This window comes from Oreochromis aureus, linkage group 11 (genome assembly GCF_013358895.1).
Source record: "Oreochromis aureus strain Israel breed Guangdong linkage group 11, ZZ_aureus, whole genome shotgun sequence".
In the NCBI taxonomy this organism is placed as follows: Eukaryota; Metazoa; Chordata; class Actinopteri; order Cichliformes; family Cichlidae; genus Oreochromis; species Oreochromis aureus.
The window spans coordinates 8,188,875-8,209,047 of NC_052952.1; the positions used below are offsets into that span (position 1 = coordinate 8,188,875).

The 20,173-nt window shown below is 40.7% G+C and overlaps 2 protein-coding genes across 3 annotated transcripts in view; both read left to right on the plus strand.

The window, feature by feature from the left end:
* The first annotated feature begins 2,931 nt into the window (after positions 1-2,931).
* On the plus strand, positions 2,932-16,434 carry LOC116329724 (transcription factor E2F3). Of its 2 annotated transcripts, none has more exons than XM_031751800.2 (8): positions 2,932-3,485; positions 5,468-5,588; positions 6,780-6,910; positions 7,002-7,090; positions 7,783-7,941; positions 10,145-10,256; positions 11,862-12,003; positions 12,422-16,434. In XM_031751800.2, the coding sequence occupies exons 1-8, from the start codon at positions 3,204-3,206 to the stop codon at positions 12,718-12,720; spliced, it is 1,335 nt and encodes a 444-aa protein (XP_031607660.1). In that variant the 5' UTR covers positions 2,932-3,203; the 3' UTR covers positions 12,721-16,434. The 2 variants fall into 2 exon arrangements, with proteins under 2 accessions (XP_031607660.1, XP_039475966.1); XM_039620032.1 differs by lacking the exon at positions 2,932-3,485 and adding an exon at positions 3,612-3,826.
* A 1,906-nt stretch (positions 16,435-18,340) lies between these two features.
* Positions 18,341-20,173, plus strand: part of cdkal1 (CDK5 regulatory subunit associated protein 1-like 1) — a 244,967-nt gene continuing 243,134 nt past the window's right edge. Inside the window, exons 1-2 of the mRNA XM_031751788.2 lie at positions 18,341-18,494; positions 19,422-19,585. Of these exons, the coding sequence (XP_031607648.1) occupies positions 19,428-19,585 (158 nt within the window). The 5' untranslated portion in view covers positions 18,341-18,494; positions 19,422-19,427. The remainder of the gene's footprint in view (positions 18,495-19,421; positions 19,586-20,173) is intronic.

A 20,173-nucleotide genomic window follows, 5' to 3' on the forward strand; every position in this document is an offset into this window, starting at 1 on the left:
CATCCTGTCACCACAATTCACCGTCTATTTACAGGGTATACAAACCATACTGACATACTGTTGGCTAGAAAGACAGCAGTGTAATGTGACCTTTAAGTCAAACTACTAACTTGTCATACAGTAAAACATCACTGAAGTCATGATGGATGGATATCCCCATTTATATTCCACACTGACACAACACACGGTTATTTTCAGCTGTTTCAGCTGCTCTACCTTCCACTTTATAGTTATTATTGTATTATATGTCAAAGTAAAAATGAAAACGAAATGTGGGGAAACAGAATGTCATGTGGGTCTTGTCTAAGGAACCGCACTCAGCAATCAGGCCAACTAAATTGGATTGTAGTCAGGGGACAGTTATCACTGAAGTCAGTTATACTTGTAACTTTTTGTCATGCCCTCACTGTCTTGTCCTCCATCCAAACACCTGTATGGTGGCCCTGATGTGCAAAACAAAAAACAAAATGTTTCTGCTTTGGCTACATGTGGTAACATGACGGACAAAACTCAGGATAAGAAAAGCAGGCATAACTCTGCATAACATTATCCAGTGATCTCAGTCTGAATTCTTTCCAGTGTGCTATCATGGAAGGAATGTCTTTGTTAAAAGATTCTCTCATTATTCCAAAATCCCTTTCCATATTTTTTTAACTCTCTGAAAACTTTAAATTCCGCGCAAGGACACTGCTCAGAGTAGTATAGAAACATCAGGCTGTCGCTATAGATAATTCTAATAATAATACTAATAAAGGGTGATGTTGTTGTGTTTTCAGTTGTATTGTTATGTTTTCCACCTCAGGGCACCATACAGTAGATCTTGAGACTGCAAGACATAGTTTCACTTTGTGTAGAGTCATGTAAAAAAGAGACTTTTCACAGTTGCTTGTAGAGCCACCTTTAGCAGCAACAAATTGAAGTCATTGTTTTCTTTATAACTTTATTGGTTTCTCATGTCATTGTGGAGAAACTTTGCCTTGAGCTTCTTTGCTGTGATGTTTCATTTCATTGAGGTTTGTGGGACTTTATTTATGCACACCTCTCTTCAGGTTCTTTCCAATCGGGTGGAGATCTGGACTTTGACTTGAGCCACTGGAACATCATCTTTTCTCAGGTATTCTGTTGTGGTTGATTTGCTGCTCACCCAGTTTCACCCAAACTTTAGATGGCAAACAGATGATCTCTTATTTCACTCTAGAATTTCTGTGTATGATCTGTACATATGGGTTTGGACAATAAAGCTGACTTTGACTTTGGGAATACTCTGGTATAGAGAGGAGTTGACAGTCATCTCAGTAACTACAAGGCACCCAGGTTATGAGGCTGGAAAGCAAACACAAATCATCACCCCTCCACCACCGTGTTTGACAGTTGGCATGAGGTGATTTTACAGATTTGTTGTGTTTGATATTCTCCAGACATGGTGCTGAAAATTGTGGACAAATATCTCTACTTTGGTCTGTCCAAAGGACATTGTTCCAGATGCAAACCTAAACTGTGCTGCTATGTTCTTCAGGCTTTCCCCTGGCAACCCTTCCAAACAAGCCATAGATGTTCAGTTTTCTTCTAATTGTACTGCCAAAAAACTTTAATATTTAACATACAAACTGAGGCCTGAGATTGGGAATTTTCCATTTCTCTGGGCATGGAATGAATTTTCTGGAATGTCCACTCCCAGGAAGATTGCAGCATTGTCCTGACAACACACACCTACAGTAAATGCCCCAGATCAGCAAACTGCTCAAACTTCAGCTTTTATCAAGGTGCTCACACTTGCTGATGATCAGTCAATCAAGTGCATTTCATTTGCAGTACCTGAGAGTAATTCCAATTACAGTGGAAGCGAAAACTTCTATTTTAACTTCTGAAAACGTTCTTTTTCACTTGGCTGTAACTTCATGCCATCTATATCTTCCCCTATAATTCTTTCACTTATCCAGATGACATCAGCACACTTGCTCCTCAGTTATTTTCTCCTTGAACATGGTCCAAAGAGATGAACATCACACAATGTACTATTTAAGCAATCACTAAAATAACAAACAAAGAAAACAAAATCTGTGATGTCACTGGGTGCTTTGGAAACTAATGGGAAAAGAAGAAGTTAATCACATTTGTTGCAACATAGAGTTGAGCTCACTTGCAGCACTGAGACTGTGTATTGGGACCTGATTTTTGCAATGTATGTGCCTTTTTTAAAGTTATAGGTAAGATCCAAAACCTTCACTAAAGCAAATTATGATTAGTGTAAACCTGTTCAGAAATGATAAGAAGCACAAACCTATGGCTTTGCAAATGTTAAAGCAAATTTACACAGTTGCAAATGACTTTTGCAAAAACATAATTAAATTAAATGGTAAATGGACTAGTTCTTATATTGCAATTTTCTATTCTACCTGAATAGAAAATTTCTATTCTACCTACCTTATTTTTCCTTATAAGGAAAAATAGGGGGATGCAAATTGGTTCCAGTCTTTTATTTGAAATCATAGCTCTCTGTTGTCTATAATATTGTAGGTTAAGATTTTATGTCATGCAACGTTGTCATAGTAAATTTAAGGGTCACACACAAAAAAAATCAAGCTAAAAAAATGAGCCTAATATTGTGTACGGTGTTACATTCGGGTCAAATGATACTAATTACATTTTTATTGCTATAATATTTAAGTCCGTAGATATGTTTTGGTTCTTCATGCTTTCTCTTCAGCAAATTGGTCTCTGGCGCCACCTTACGTCCTATCAGAGAGCTCGCAAGGCGTGACAAGTGACGCCACGTGTTTACAACTGCCAATGAACACGTGGCGCACTAAATCTGAAGCCGTCATTGGTCGAAATGATATCGATATGGGTGGGTACTCCGTCGTTAGGAGCCAATAGGGTCTGGCATGTAAATTCCGTTTGAAATTTTCCCGGGAAATCTGAGTTTCGCGGGAGGGTTCTTGAGCGCGTAAACCGTATCCCTTCATTCATCAGGCCGTTTCCTGAAGCCATTTCTAGACGGGGGAAACGAGAGTTGCGCTACTTTTTAATCCGTTGCATCTGCCTAAATGCACTTTCTGAGGGAAAAATACTTTTCAGAAATCGATAGTTCAGACACTCGTCTTTACTTTGGTCTGATTATTTTTGTAACCATTGCGGCGGATTAGCAGCTATACGAGCTCGAAAGTTCCGAGATAAGAAAGGGGTTACCCTGAATACGCAAGATGAGAAGAGGGACCTCCTCGGCTCAGGAAAAAGTGATTTTAGCAGGGGTTGGAGGCTCTTCTCTGGATAGTAATATAATTTTAACAGCTCTCTCGGATCGTTTGAACCCCGGTCAATCAAACGCTACGTATATCCAAATAATAACCACACCACCGCCTTGCAACGTTACACAGACATCAAATGTGTGTTTATCCGAGCCTCAGATTAACAACATTTACACAACTCCACAACAAGCTGCAGCAAACGCAGCAGGACAACGACCCGCTCTGGGAAGACCGCCGGTAATAATCCACACAGCTTGCTTATACATTTAGCTTTGCTACGCTCAGCTACACAATGTTAGCTTGCTAACCTAGCCGAGCTTGTTGTTCAGGGCAGCTAACGTTAGCTACTTAGCCAGGGCATTCCCACGACTCAACCTAGCGAGGTGGCTAACTAACTACCGCTAGCTAAGTTACCCAAGTGGGCTGGTTAAGTGTTTTCGTTTGCTGTGGGGACGCCAGTGACAAGTTTAAGTGAGTTTAGCGTTAACTGGAATGCAGACCTGTCAACTAAGAGAGTGTTAGCAGACTTCATGGTGCTTTTGAGTCCGCTTCACCTTTGCAGCCAGATGGAAATATTGGTAAGAGATGACTAACGTTAGCGCTGGCCTAGTGGCTGCTGTTGGTGTCTTAATTTGGGGGGTTGGGGGATGGTTTCCCTGCCCGGTTTTTGGTAAGCTATATGTTTGTTTTTAGCGTTTTAATGCTACATGATTAGTGGAACTTATAAAGGCACGATGTTATACGCAGATATCGCTACAATTCAGTCTGGGGTCTGCTCGATAGATTTTCTCCCAGTCGTCTGTGAAGATGCAAGCCAACTTGGGTAAAGCTTTGAAAATATGCGTTAGCTATCAGAGCTAGTAGCACTATTGGTTATTAGAGAGCAACGTTAGTCGTTGTCGAGCTTGACCTTATTCTTTTAATTCGGCACAACTGTTTCATGCCACTCTTTTGTCACTAAAGTAACGCTGTGGTGCCTTTCATGTCAAGTAAAGTGAAACCCGAGTTTGTTGCTTTAGTGCTGATTCTACGTTTCCTGTATTCTCAACATGCACAAACCACACAAAACAGTTAAAGCTGCATTCAGGGTGTTGTTTTCTTTTCTTTCTCCTCCTGGTTATTCATCTTTTATGAACTCAACCAGTCTGCACATATCAGGCTGTGAGCCATGAGAAGGCTTTGGGGTGAGGGGAGCTGCTTGCTGATATAAAATGGCTGACACTTTGACTGTCAACAGAGGACATATTTTTTTCTTTCTCAGTCTGGGGTTATGCAAAAGATGAAGTAGTAAGTATGGGTTTAAAAATTATAATATGTTTTCCATTTCAGGGGAAAGTGGCTTCTGCTGTGCATGAGTTTTAGAGGGAAATGCAGACCAGCAAGCTGGTGGCACTCTGTCCTGCTCAAAGACACTAAAACAGGATGGATTCTTGCAAAAGCACAGATTAATGTTCATTGGGCTATAATTGAGATGGGTTATGGTTAAAAAATATGATTATTATTGTATTTTTGTGCTTTAAGAAACAAAACATGTATTCAGGTATGTTTATGGTAAGAAATGTAACATCTGCATTACCAAATCCAATGTTCAACACATGCCATAAATGAGCTCAAACATGGTGAATGGTACAGATGAATTTGGAGGCAATGTAGATTCATATGAAACTAAATAAAAGCTTGTGTTGGAGCCATAAATAGCTGGATCATATGCTTAAACAGACTCATGGTGGGTAATTGGACATCAGACATTTTTGTCTGGATTTGAGAATCAAGTTTTGGACTGAGCAGAACGACTTGATGCTTCCTTTAATTATTGGGCTGGGTGGAGTTATACGGTCTAATATTTATTGGGATTGGCGTTGGTGTGCGGTGGGATGTTCAAATCGTCGATGTGACTCACTCTTGAGCTATTTGGGCTTGCCCTTTCCAATAAAATTGGGGGAAAATATAAATCCGGTGGCTGACAAAACTTCTTTCAATTCAGATTTGATGTCGCTGTCCTTGCTGCGAAAACCTCAGGAATACTGAAGTAGTCGATGGAGAACAATCACATTTGGTGACTAAAGGCAGTCTGAAACTAGCAGTCACTCTGTCTGTTTATGTAAACGCTTCTTTGGTCCTCTGCTGTGTTTTAGAGAGACTAGGCTTATGGAAAGGCTTTGGAGGTTACTGCCAAATGACCACATCCACCCTTAACTATCCTTTCTGCTTTCTCCTAGGCAAAAAGGCGATTGGCACTCGATGATTCGGACCACCAGTACCAGACAGAACCAGCCAAAACTCCTAGAGGTAGAGGAGGAGCCGCGGCATCAAATGGGGCACGGCTGAAGACACCCAGAAGTAAGAAGGTGGTTCTTAGGAGCCCTCTGTCATCTTGTTTGTTCATTTCACTGCAGATTGTTTCAACTTCATCATGTCCATGCTCCTGCCGAGCAGCACAGATGGGAACACTGTAGATGCAGCTGTTTTTTTTTTTTTTTATGGTTATTAGAATAAAATGAGTTTTGTTTTTTCCCTTGAGCTAAACATCAACATGAAGGTAAGGTCCTTGCTTCTCTCCGAGTGGTTCACTCAGCTTTCCGTGAAGAAAAATCTCTCCAGTGTTATATCAGTATATTAGTAGTGCTGATTAATCGGTTTCATCAATATATAAACAGTAGTATTGTGTATATAAACCATGGAGCTGAAATGGGGAACTCTCTCAACATATTAAAAAAAAGCAGGGAAGTGTTTCATATAAAGCTTATTGCTTCCAGACTATATTCAAGCACAGTAAGTAACTTCCTGTTAGCTCGGTGTTTTATTTGGCCTGCAATCTTTGAAAATTTAAAAACGAACGGGGTGGGGAAAGAGACCTGTTTGGTTCTTTTACATGAATCTAGTGATCGTGGCAGTGTAATACGTGGTATTGTGGGAGGTCACAACAGGTGACGTGGTGTGGAAACCGCTCTGCCCACTGAGAACAGAAATGGGATACTGTGCGAACAGAGCCTTTAAAATGAAAAAAATGTTTAGCTGTAAATTGTAACACGACAGAGGAGTTAAAAAGTGATCTTTTTGTAAATTGGCCTGTAGCTCGGCTTCACGAAAATACCCCGGCGATCGTTGCTTAGTCATTTCCCTTTCAGCATTTCCCTGGAAAAACTCTTTGGTTTTCCCAATATTGAGTGTTAATGAGCAATTCATACTGTAAATGTGTCCAGTATGAAAATGCCTCGCTTGTTTCCAACAATGACTTCAAAGTTGGCTCTTCGTCTTTGTGAATGAGTCACAACACAAAACCGAAAATGATCACCCATCCGTCCAGCAGGTAGTCTGTTTCTTCTGACACCCCTGCTGCTCTTGGACTCCTGTTGACTCTCGGACATATTGATGAAGCTGCGTTTCGCTCGGCCATATGCTCTCATGTGAAACTGCATCTAGCAATGACTGAGTTTTCATGTCTTGGCTAGAAACTGTCCTTCAAATTGCTTAAATTACTTAAATTTCCCTTTTTCTTTCGCTCTTCTTTCTGCTTTTTGTCCACCATAGCACCTAAGTCTCCACCAGAGAAGACGCGGTACGACACATCTTTGGGCCTCTTAACAAAGAAGTTTGTGGACCTTCTTGCTCAGTCTTCTGATGGTGTTTTGGACCTCAACCTTGCTGCTGAAACCTTACAGGTAAATTGAGGAAGATGCTTTGTTTTCGGTCAGTGTTTTAGCGACAGATGAATTACGCCGTTAAATCTGTACATGTGTTCCTCACTTGCAGGTACAGAAAAGGCGGTTGTATGATATCACCAATGTACTAGAAGGCATTCACCTCATCAAGAAGAAATCCAAGAACAACATTCAGTGGATGTAAGTGGTTATTCTCCCTCACTCTGCCATGCAGGTGCTTGGTTTGGACTCTGCATTTTTCTTTCTCCTCCATCTTTGCTTCTTTCTTTACCTCAGCTGATGTTGTATGAGGATACCCAACAGTGCCGACACTCACTTTACTTGAATCATTTTAGTTGTTCGCTCGCTCGGAGCTCATGAGTTCATAACTGGGCACGAGACACCTGTGCTTTCCAGTTTAGGGTGGCTTTTCATTTAAACAGATTTTGAGTCATGTTTGTGAGCTGGATGTACTGTTATTGTTTTATTTTAAAGCTCTGTTGATTTTCCTCTCGTGGCCTAAGATGTAGGCCATGTCCCTGTCAGGCACTAAAGTCGGAAATGACTACAGAAATTTATTGGGTCAGAATACTTTGAAGGTAGTTTCCCCATTTTTATGTTTTGAAGTCACTTGTTCTTTACAGGATGTGCGGTAAGTGGAGCCTGGTAATCACACCTTTTCTTTGTAATGAAGGAAAGGTGCTTAAATGAGAGGTAGCTCATACACAACATAAATCCTGTGTTTACTTGAACAGAAATCAGAACTTTTTTGCACGGTTGAAGTTGATGTGCCAAATATTTGAAACAAAACACCAAATGGCTACAATTGAGCGTCCTGAGGTGATTCTAAAGCGCTGTATTTCACTCTCCGCTGACTTTTCTTTCATTTACAGGGGCTGTAGTCTGTTGGAGGTTGAGGGGGCGCTGAGCCAGAGACAGAGACTGACAGCTGAAGTTTCTGCGCTGGCTGATGAAGAGCAGAGGCTCGAACAACTCATCCAGAGATGCTCTCTGGATATGAGACACATGAGCGAGTTGCCAGGCAACCAGAAATATCCTTTTGTTAGTTGAGATTGTGGCTAAAGTTTTAAGGTGCCTTCTAGCTCCCTCACCTTTGTAAGTTTTCACTATTCATCCTAGTTCAACATAAATCTCGTAAAGATGCAGAGTAAGTCACTACAGGATTGCACGGTCTTGTTTGTAATCTACTAAAACTGCAGATTTCTGAGCAAACGCCAAGCAAGTTCATTTCAGGAGTGTCCACTGCAGTTTTACCAAGAGCAGTGACAATTGGAGAATCAAAAACAACCTGATGAGGGGAATAGATTTTTTAAATGTCTCCGTAAGCAGTGTGGTTTTTCAGATCAGTGGGAGGAAGCTGACGGAGTATTCATACGTTCTGACATGAGATTGAAGTCTGTTAGAAATTACTCTTGACTAGGACAGCCATTCGCTTCTTAAATGTTTCAGCTCATGTAGGGAGTGGCTGGTTTATTACAAACAAGTTTGTCACAGGCGATCTGATCAAAAACGCCAAACATCACAAGCCTTTGCTGATTTGAATTTGGGAGATTCCCCAGTAAAGGTGATTTTCTCGGTCACGTCCAGGCAGCAGGTCCTATAGTGCTATAACCCCTTAACTGTGTGACTTGTGATTTCATTTAAACTTGCGCAGAGCACACAAAATCAAGTCAAGGTCAGTTTCAAATTAACTCAGATTTTATGTGGAGGAGATTAGTTTTCAGCAGGTGTAGGAGTTCAGTTTTGAAGCCTGAAGGCAGCGTGTCAGGTGACACTGGAGCACCGTTTCCATTAGTACCCACTCAGGTCGGCCCGCCACGGTTTTGAGGATTTTCCATTAGGTGATGAGACCTGGTACCAGGCCGCTGTTCCAAGCGACCTAAAAATGTAATGTCAACAGAATGCATACTACCGATTGGCTAGTTAGTGGGTTCACTCAATGAGTCATGAGTGTCTCCTTCACGAAAATCAAAGCCGCCGTTTATTAAACCCAGCAATGAGGAAAACAGCTGGACAGAAACAACTTTGCTGAGTCTGAAACTCTACAGACCGAGCAGCAGGTATAATGTTGCCTTGACGTCCGCCTTTGTAGTGCTTAGGCGCATTGCAATAACGACCCCACACACATTCGGTTGGTACTGGGTTGTAATGGAAAACGAGTCGTATCGCCACAAGACTCACATCACGTCTTGCCGATTCGAGTAGGTACTAATGGAAAATGCTCTTCAGTTTTTTCAGCGCTGTGCACTGTGACTTCATCAATCGTGGCGATTCATCTCAGAGTGTATTGAAAACAGACTTCTTTTTTTGTCCCTCACACCAGCACAGTGTTAACTCACCTATAACCCACTCACCAAAGTTGCTTCCCTGCAACTTTATCCACTTCCCTAAAATTAAAAATTAAGTTGAATGATAACACTTCTGACAAACTGGAGGAGATCCAGAACGGGTCGCAGAGGCACAAATGCAAGTTAACATCATGGGTCTTCCACCGAGGGACCTAAAAGTTTCTGAAAATGGTCTCAGAACTTTATGATCACATCTCGTATAAACCTGGAGGCACTCTGAGACCTAACATGTTACATATAGGATGCGTAGAAGATCACAGAATCATCAGAAGTTAATGTTCCTGTAGATCATGCATAAAAACATTTTCTGCATAACATTAGCTTGCAGCAAATTATTAGAATCATCAGGAAAGAATGGATTACCTTGAATCCAAGTTAATAGTCATGGTTTGCATGTGTGCACTGCTCAGTAAAGACACACAGAGGCTTGATCTTTTCCCCATGGACTCGTGTCCTCAGATTTTGCACACTCATGGAGAAACTCCTCCAAATACCATGCAGTACAGCTAGTTGCAAAAATAAGTGTGCTGATGCCTTCATTTGTAAAATTGTCATTGTGAATTCTTTAAGTCTCACTAATAGTTTTATAATGCCAAAAAGGGGGTTTAGTCAGGCACAGAATGGTGATATGGCTGTTTCTTAGTCTAAAAAAAAAAAAGATTTGGTTTCATATAGACCATTTCCTTCTCAAAAAGCTGTAATATGCTTTCAGTACTTTAAGAGCTCTGCCTTCAGGAACAACTAGCTGTTTTACTTCTACTCGAACAAACCATCTGTTTTCTAACATGTCACAGAATGCAGGTCATTTCTAACAGCACATATCATATAGTGTATGTTCTGTGTCAACACAGGCGCAGTTTTATTTCTTTAACCCGGCTGTTTCCACATATGCTTATGTAACATACCAAGATATCAAACAAGGGAGCCTCAGAGACCAGACGGTTATTGTCGTCAAAGCGCCCACAGACACCAAACTAGAAGTGCCGGACCCTGAAGAGGTTTGTATACATGCTCATAAACACACGCACCTGATTTGTTTTCGACCACTTGTCATATGACTTGAGTTCTTTTATAGACGAGACTTCATATTGGTTAGGTTCACTTCTGACCTTAGTCGGATGAGTCAGTCAGTTTTAAATGTAACTATATTGAAGTTTTTCAACGTGATGTCATGCACATCTTGCTCAAGATTTGTTCACCATATTGGATCTAATGCAACCACTGGTCGCTAGGCGAAGATGTGTATTGCCTGATTGGTTGGGAGTGGTTCATGGAGGTTTCTGGTTTTCGCTGGTTGCAAAGTAGGTGCTGCATGAAAAACTCTTATATTGCACGGCTTGGTAGCAGATTTCCACAGTTGCCAGTAGTTCTTTTTTTTACACCTGAACCGTAAAAGGTTGATGGTGCATTGTCAGCACCCTGCAGGGCAGGTGGACAAGCGGGTGATGTGGACCTCCAAGTTTGTAAATGCGTAACACGAGAACAAAGCGTTGTAGGAGTTTCAAATTGGTACCATAGGTATATCTAGTAAAAATCTCAGACGAGTTTGAATCTTGGTGACCTCAACCTCAAGATCAGGGGTCGGAGGTCAAGTTTTCTGAATATTTTGTCAATGCGATAACTTTAGAAGATGGTCACCTAGGATTTTGAAATTCATCCCATAGGTGCACCTATTAGAAGGCTGAAGGGTACTACTGACCACTGCCAGTATTTTTCCATGTTTCTCTGCAGACTCTTGCTAACTATGTCTTGAGCGGTAGAGCATCTTGGGAAAGTAGTAAACTTTTAGTTTGAAGGCGAGTGGTCATCATTTACGCTTTTTGACACTGTCACTGTTTCATTACAGCTCAGAGCAGCTGGACAGTGTTTGCAGACAAGTCTGTCACTTTCATGGAAACTATAAGCAACTGAAGGGATATGCTAGCAACCGTTTTCTCGTTGGGGAAAATTTCTTTTTTCCCGTATTGACGTGGGGGGAAAATGAGTGTCACTTACTTGTCTAACTAGCTTGCCTTCAGCAATCATTTTCCAGTGACTGCCATCAGCCTCCAGCAACCACTTGTAACTGGTCGGGGAATACACAGACACACACAGTGGGTGGTTGCCAAGTGCTCCCTAGCTGTTTTCTAATCCTATGTTACTGGGGCCTTATTAACTTGATCCTACATTGTCACTATGATGGTCATATCTCCAAAATGACTGACAGGTTAATGCAACAAGGTTGGCAGTCATGTGAACCTCAGTACTCTACTGTATGTTTGCACCATTTAATAGAAACGGAAAATGGGCTGGCCTATGTAACAGACACATTTTTTTCCCTTTAAATCGGTGTGTAAACTTTGAATAAAAAAACAAACATATTTTTATCTAATTTGGTACCTTTAGAGTTTTAATTTGTCCTTTAACAATGATTTCTGAGTGGCTCGGTCAGTCTGAGAAATCATTGCATTGATCATATTTTAGATACATTGCTACATAAACTCCTACATTTGGTGTGTTCATATGTTAGTAAACACTGGTACATTTATGTGCATTGTCGGCACATAAATGACCTTGTAGTCGAGGTGGGTGTTCTGATTCGAGTACCTGTTTCCTCTCTGTAGAGTTTATCCATACACCTGACCAGCACAAAGGGTCCCATAGAAGTCCTGCTGTGCCCGGATGAGGAAAACGACCCCAGGAGTCCCATAAAAAATGGGAACACAGACATCAATGGGAACTCTCCTTTCCTCAAAGTCCTTCAAGGTTGGTTTCAGATGGATAGTAGTGTACCGCAGCACTTTCTGTTTTGATTTATTTTGCGTATACACATATCCATAGACTGAGTAAAAGAATAAATAGCATGACCATTTAAACGTGTGGGGAAAAAAAAAATCCCCATTTCTATTACAGTCACAGAAATTGGCAACATTGAAACAGTTTTCTGTTCTGAAATGAATGAAAACCACATGCTTTGTTACATTGTTCTTAAATAGTATGAATGGATTGATAAGAAAGGCGTTAAGTGTTCAGTGCTAATCTATAAGTGGTTCCAGAAGAGACATCCAGAGCTCACTAGATTTGCTTCCAGTGCAACAAAACAGCCCGTACAGCTTCTTTGAATACCAGTGGTACTCTTGGCTGTGTTGATGTCATAACAAGTTGTCTCTTTCTCCTTTCACAGATCCCAGCGGCACAACCACTTCTCCTAACCCCTTTCTGGCTCCACCTCCCTCCTCCTCAGCTGTCTCCGTCACAACTCTTTCACCCATCTCATCCCCTTACACCAGTCTCCTGCAGCAGACAGAAGACCAGATCCCCTCATCCCTGGGTCCTTTCTTAAACCTTGGGCCTACTCTTCTGGACCAAGAAGATGACTACCTGTTAGGTTTGGGAGACGACCAGGGAATTAGCGACTTGTTTGATTCCTGTGACTTTGATAAAATGCCCTCTCTTGGCCTGGATGAGCTCCTGGGCAGCTAGCATTAGGTGAACGAAACAGACGGAAACACCGAGGGCTTTTTCTGTCCCACAGGGAGTACCGTGTTCTTTCATGGTATAAGTAACAAACGTCATCATCAGTGTAAAGCCTTTGATCTCCTTTTTAGTGGATGCTAATTTACACAAGTGTTTGGTTAAATGTAAATGGGGATGGGAAGGGTATCCACATCTTTGTATGGGTGTTACCATAGAGAGACAGCAAAGAGAGAACAGCTATAAGGAAACATCCCCCACAGTGCTTGGCATTACCTCACATCCGGGGTTATTGCATTGTGTTGAGCATAACAGTGCAGTTACCAAAATCCACCCTCAAGATTGGGAAAGAAGAAAAATCACATTGTCAAATCTTGAAGGATCCTGTTTGGGAATTTGTTTTGGCAAGGAAAAGGTCGATCTTCTTTGTTTTATCGTCGGGTGTGCAGAGCTACCCAGGTAGCGCTTTAGATGTGTTACTGCCAAGTGCTGTGGGTAGAGTTCAAGCTGATTTCATCCACAACAATGATCTGTGACCGAAGGCTTTTACTGCTGACTGTTAAATAGCCATCTTGTGTGTGTGCACATATGAAACATTTTTAGAAATTATAAAAAAAAAATATATATATATAAAAAAGAATGGAAACAGGGCTGATTTTGATGCACAGCACTCACAACATAGTTAACATGGTTAGGTTAGGCTGATTATAAAGTTCAGAGTATGAGTATTGAGTACATTTGGGTGTCCACTGAAAAATTAGTGTGGAAAATAACCGGAATATACACTCTTGAGTCATGTAAACAAGACATTTATTCCACATATTCCAGTGTCTCATCTCCTGACAAATACGCAACCTGCTAAGTTGCTAAAGGAAGTTGGAAAAGCCATCATTTCTTGCCAGTGGGTAAATCTGAACACGTGATGTGCAAACTTGAAAATCATCTCCAACCTATACTCTTAATTCAGTGTATTTGGGAGTTGACTCCTTGACTCTCGCTGCTTTTTACCTTTCCCATCTTCATCAGCAGTAGCCGGCATAACCGAACCCCTTAATGCCTCCTCACTTAGACTGTGTGCAGTGCAATTATACTGTGGATTGAGCTATTCAGAGAAACTTGTGTTTGAATCACTTACCACTCTGTGCACACTTCCTGCTCGGTGTGTACTGAGACAGTGTTGTTGGCTCTTTTTAGCTTCAATAACTGTTGAATTTTAATGGATTTTAAAACTGTAGAAATTACTAAACGTCTTGGGTCATCTAAGGGGAAAAAAAACCGGATGAGAGAGCCACTTATTTAAACTTCAGCATGTAATGAAGGGCTTTTTTCCTCTGTAACAAAATGTTAAAAAAAAAATACAGCTATTTTGTAATTTAAGTGAATTCAGCGCAACTAAACCGTAGTGACTTGTGTTCGTTTAGAGCCACTGAATTTACCGTGATTAGCCAGCAAAAAAGGCTTGATTACTTGCTGAAAAACAAGCTGAGAGGATGTAATTTTTTCCACTTTAGGTATTAGAAACACCATCACAGTTCACTACCAGTAGCTTGTCTGATTACATCCTTATAATAGTGAAGTGCAAAGAGACCTTGGCTTTTAGAGATCACAGGTGATATTGCTGCTGTTATTGTTGACTTATCCCCGCCCGACCTGATTGACGTGTGCTTGAAGAATAGCGTGTGTGAGTTAATGTCAGAGTCAAGCTTGCGTTAAAGAGTAAGCCTGCCTGTGTGTAAATTGATGTACAGTTTTCTAATTTTTTTTCAGTGCACAAGGTACTGTAGGCTACCTCTCACTTAATGTTGCAAAATAGAAAATAGGGCGTTAAGAGATAAATGCCATAGTTTGTATGATTCTGGATTCTTTTGTTTTAGGAATTGCCCGTGTTTTATTTAGCAGTCATGTCGGAAACCCCGACATTATAGTGAGAATACCGTTGGCCAAAAGCCAGACTTATACTGTCACATTTAATTTTCACCACTGGGGTGCACATTTGAAGCATAGAAAAGTGGATGAATGTATTGCAATACTTTTTAGTGTGTGTGTGTGGTTTTTGTTTTTTTTTTCTCCAGTAAGTTATTTAGCTCCTGTGTCAGTGTTTTTGTTTTTTATATTATGTTTTTTAAATGGAGAGGCACCACTTGGATACGAAAAGGACATGTTCGGTAATCCCAGACGCAGGCAGTGATTCACAGTTGGCCTATCAGGTCATGCAGACACATTTCTGTGTTTTTGTTTTTTTTTGCATCCCTGGTTTGGCTGTTCTCTGTTGGAAGTGTGTAGGAACCTTTGGAAACTTTTTCCCTGATATTCCTTACCATTTCTGCAATTCTCACTTTCTTCGAGAGTAGTGATGCCTCTCCAAGTGCCCCTATTATGTTCATGTACAACCTCGGTTTCGTTATTGCTAAAGGAGCTAGAATATGTTTGCGTGCTTTAATGTTCAAAGAACACATTATACTGTACATTGCTGCAGCATTTCTGTTCACTTTGTCTGAAACTTGCACTTGTGTGCCTTGAATGCTCCACTCCCAATAATCCCCACAGTCTGCACTAAATGGCTAGTTGGCATGAAAAAGGCAAGGTGACATTATCTGACAACAGAAATGCAAAATATATAAATGAGAACATCGCTTTTGACTGTATTAAAAATACAGGGTTGTGCATTCTATTAGGGTCTGCCAAATTAGCCACTAGGTGCAAGTGTTTTACACAGTGCAAATTTTATTTTATTTTGTTGTTTGGATGGACTTTATTTTTTTGTGCTGCTTTTTTTTGTTTGTTTTTTGTTTTTTTTCTTTTGAAGCATTTCACATCTGCAAAATTCTGACGCAAGAGCACGATGGGGGCAATTTAGGAAAAGCATGTTGACTTGTTAAAGAATAGCCTCAACTCTCTGGACAACATCCAGTCTTTTCATTATTTAAGTCTTTACCTAATGCACAAAAATGTCCTGATTCCCGGCATAGTTTCTCCACAGGCGTATTTATATTGGTGTGTTTTACATGAATTCATGCAAAGTTTAAACACCCACTCTCCAGTTTACAGTAGTTAAAATATTCCCCCCCCCCCCCAAGGATTTCAAGCAACCAGAATCTGGTTGATATATTTTATCTCCTTTTACATGAGGGATTATTTTTTTTTGTGTGTGTGTGTGTGATTGTACCTTTCCATTGGTTTCTAATGGAATGTTGGAGATTTCGTGCACTGCTAAAGCTAGTGTCTGGTAATAATGAGTGACATAAAATTGCAACTTTTTTTTTTTCATTTCAAAATGTGTGATTAGATCTTACTGAAGTGTATCGTTAGGCTAAGTATGATGCTAACTATGGTCCACATTGAAACAGCTTTGTTTTTATTTTCTTATGGTTATTCTTGAGCTGTTACCAAATACGATGTAATGATCAGTGAATATTCTGTAAAGCTTATGTAAAAAAACAAAACAAAAATCTGATTAGAAAGAATTGTCTGTAAAATTATGTTGCTGCCTGTTTTTGCTAACTACAGAACAGAGAGCAGTTTGCGATGTGAAGGCATGGGTGAAAGAGCTCATGAATGTTGGAGATAAAATTGATGTTTTTTGATGTGTGTATTTTAGTTACATGCTTGTTTATGTACATCTGTTAAAATGAGGAATTTGAGCTGTGTGTATGTGTGTGTGTCTGTGTATTTGAGGGGTAGGGGGTGGGTTGGGGGGGATAAATGAATTTGGTTTTTTGTACTCTGGGCATTTGTAATTGAAAATTTGAATAAAGCAAATATAAATGAGGAAATGTATATTTTGTCTTGATGCGTCTTCAGGGAGTAGTTTGCACTATGGTAGAAAGTTTGCCTGCGAACTTAGAAGTCTGTAGGTTTAAACATGTATAGTCACTTGCCACTAATTACACCTTACTAGTTGTACAGGTTGGGTCTCCTTGTGTCTTCAGGGATGCTGTAATTGTAAGACAGATTCAACAGGGAACTGGAAACATCCGATTCTGATCCATATTGACATGATGGCATCACACAGTTGCTGCAGATTTATTGGCTGTCCATCCAGGTAACGGCTTTCATGAGAGCTTCAGTAATTTGTTTTCACTAACAAACTGTTGCTCACTGGATGGTTTCTCTTCTTACCAACCATTCTCTGTAAACCCAAGAGATGGTTGTGTGGGGAAAATCCCAGACCAGCCCGTCTGGGATTTCACATTCAAAGTTGCTTAAATCATGTCTCTTCCTCATTCTGCTCAGTTGAAACTCAGCAGGTCATTTTGACCGTGTCTACATGTCTTAAATTAAAGTCCGCTTTATTGTCAAAGACCATATGTACAGTCATACACAGGAATTTTAAATTGCAATACTCTCATGGCCCTCAGTGTACACTAAAACAATATAAAGATAAAATCTTATGTACAATACTATACAATTATTTAAACAGCAGTGTCCAACACAATCATAGTGATTTTGGGCAAGTGGGGGTGGGGCATTGGTGAAAATGCAATGGTGGCGGTTCAGAGTTTGCATGTTTTGGGTGGGGTGGGGTGCTTCAGAGGGAAGAGGTGAATGCAGGTCTGGAGTTTGTGTGTGTGAGAGCAGGGAGTGAATTCAGCATCCTGATGGACAAAGCTGTCTCTCAGTCTGCTGGTTCTAGCCCAGAGGCTCTTCAGTCTCCTTCCTGATGGCAGCAAATTGAAGAAGCTGTTGGACGGATGAGTTGAGTCACCTGAAATGCAGAGGGCTTTCCGGATGAGGCAGGTGCAGTAGATGTCCTGGAGGGAGGGAAGAGAAGTATCCACGATCCTCTCCGCTGCTCTCACTACCCGTTGTAAGTTTTTCCATCAGATGCCATACCACACAGTGATGCAGCTGGTGAGGATACTCTCAACGGTGCCTCTGTGGAAGGCGCTCATAATGGTGGTTGAGGATCTTGCTCACCTCAGTTTGCGGAGGAAGATCTTCTGAGATGTGCACACCCAGGATCGTAGTGCTGCTTACCCTCTACAGCAGCACTGTTGATGGTTAGTGGGGTGTGCAGGGTGTGAGTTCTCCTGAAGGGACAGGTTGTTGTTGCTGCACCACTCGGCCAGATGGTTAACTTCAGTCCTGTAGTAGGTCTCATTGTTGTTGCTGATGTGACCTACCACATTTGTGTCGTCTGCAAACTTGATGAAGAGGTTGGAGCTGTGTGATGGTGTGCAGTCGTGGGTTAGCAGAGTGAAGAGAAGGGGGCTCAACATACATGCATCCAGTCTGATGGGGAGGCTATAGTTCAGGACGCAGAGCAAGTCACCCACTAATCAGAAGGTTGGTGGTTCAGTCCAGTCTTGGGCAAAATACTAACCCCAAGCTGCTCTCTGATCGGACTGTCAATATTAGATAGAAAGCACTTACAAAGAGAAAAGTGCTTGTGTGGGTGGGAATGGGTGAAGGAAGCAAGTTGTATAAAGTGCTTTTCAGAATAGAATAGCGCTGTATGAGAATCAGCCCATTTACCATTTAAATGAGCAGCTGAACCTATATACCTAATGAAGTGGCTGGTGACCGTATATGTAGTGTTTTCCACACATGACACTGAATCATACCCGTATTCAGTTGGTCTGAACTTATTCAGTCACTACTTGAGAAAAACGCGCGCTTATACAGTTTGTCCCTATTTACCTTCCGTACTTACAGACAAGTATGGCGGTCTGAGCGCTGTGGTGACTGTTTTGGTGGCGTAAATAAGCATCGTGTACCTTTTTAAAGCATATTGCCCTCGGCATTCGAGTTTATCTGAAGGCTACAACTACAGTGCGACTAAGGTAAGAAACTTTAATGTTTTTATTACGACTGTCTGCTCAGAATAAGAGACACGTGGGTACTAGCTAGCCAATGAGGCTAGCCAAGATAAACGCTATCCTGCGCTTGTTAACCAGTAAAACCAATGAAGAGGGATAAATAAGTGTCAAATGAAGCATTTTAAATGTTTAAATTTACGTTAATGTTAGCCTCCCTTTGTAAACCCTCGTTTAGGGTAAACTAAAACTAGCTCATAAGTGTGAAACGTGATCTGTTTTATAAAACTTGTAAAACTTCAACCCAGTAAGCGTTTAAGTGATGTGTGCGCATATTCTGCATAGCTTGTATCTCCAGCCATGCAGCTTTTCATCTACTTATCGTGATCAACACATTTTAAGAGAATGTAACGGTAATTAATACATGTGCATCAGTAGATAGAGTTACTGTACTTCAGGATGTCGCACTCACTGGTCATGAAGATCATGTATTGCTAGTTTTTTTGGTAATAATTTAATCCATAATTTGCACACTGCATTTTTCTTTATCTATGAATCCTTCTAATAATCATGCTTATTTTGCAAATGCCAGTGCTGTTCCTGCACATGTAACCTTTGCATTCCTAAAACCTTAAAACGGGTACTAATGAAAAAACAGTACAAGGTACAAAGAGTGAGACTGAGGAAGAGTCAGCCATAATATTGCTGAAGAGGTTTCATCTCCAAATCTTGAACCATTGCGCAAAACAGTTTAGGAACAAAACAAAGTGTCCACAAAACCATACCAAGAATTTTGCAGGTACTCCGACTTTATGAGTAAAAATCTGGAAATCTGCTAAACGAAGGGGAGTCTGCAGGCAGCAGTGAAGCATGGAGCTTTCTTAAAGGGATTCTGCCACTTTATATTTTTATGTTACTCCAAAAAAGCTGACTAAAGCTTTGCTTAATTTCCAGATCATCATGCCGTCTTCTTGTGACTCTCTGATGGAAGACATCGAGGACATGGTGTCTTCTAGTGACCCCACTCCTCATGAAAGACAGTCTGCTAGAAAAAGTATCATACCAAGGTCAAGGAAGAAGAAAGAGCTCCTGAGCGATGAGGAGCTTCAAGCTGACAGGTGTGTCCAGTGTTTGATATTATGTTAATGCCATGGAGGGAAAAAAGGGAAATTGTTGGCTTAAAAATAAAAAATTTAACCATGTATTTAAAAAAATGTATCAGTAGATATTTTTGTCAGTCAAAAAAGTGTATTTTTGGCTTCATGTTAGAAGCAATAACGTCTTTTAGATGGTTTTTAATAATTGTCCACCCATCTCTTAACATCAGTGCACTAAAATTTTTGAGCCCACTTCCATGTGGAGATTATAGTTGTGGAATTCAAGCCTAACACACATTCAACATACATCCTCTTTATGATTTAACCACCGATAACCACTGGCATTTTGTAGAGGGTGTAGCAGCCATGGCAGTTTTTCTTGAAACAATAACTTTAATTGCCACATTTGGACATTTTCTCAAAATGACCAATAATGTTTTTTCTTCATGTGGCTCTAATGCTTTTTCGTACCTGCCCATTTGGGGTTTTGAGAAAAATTTCATGTTGCCAGCTTTGCACAGATCCACAAATGTAGGCTGAAATATAGATTATGTTTTGGAGTATAGTGGTGACAATCTGTTCTCTTTATTTAGAGAAAGAAACAAAAAA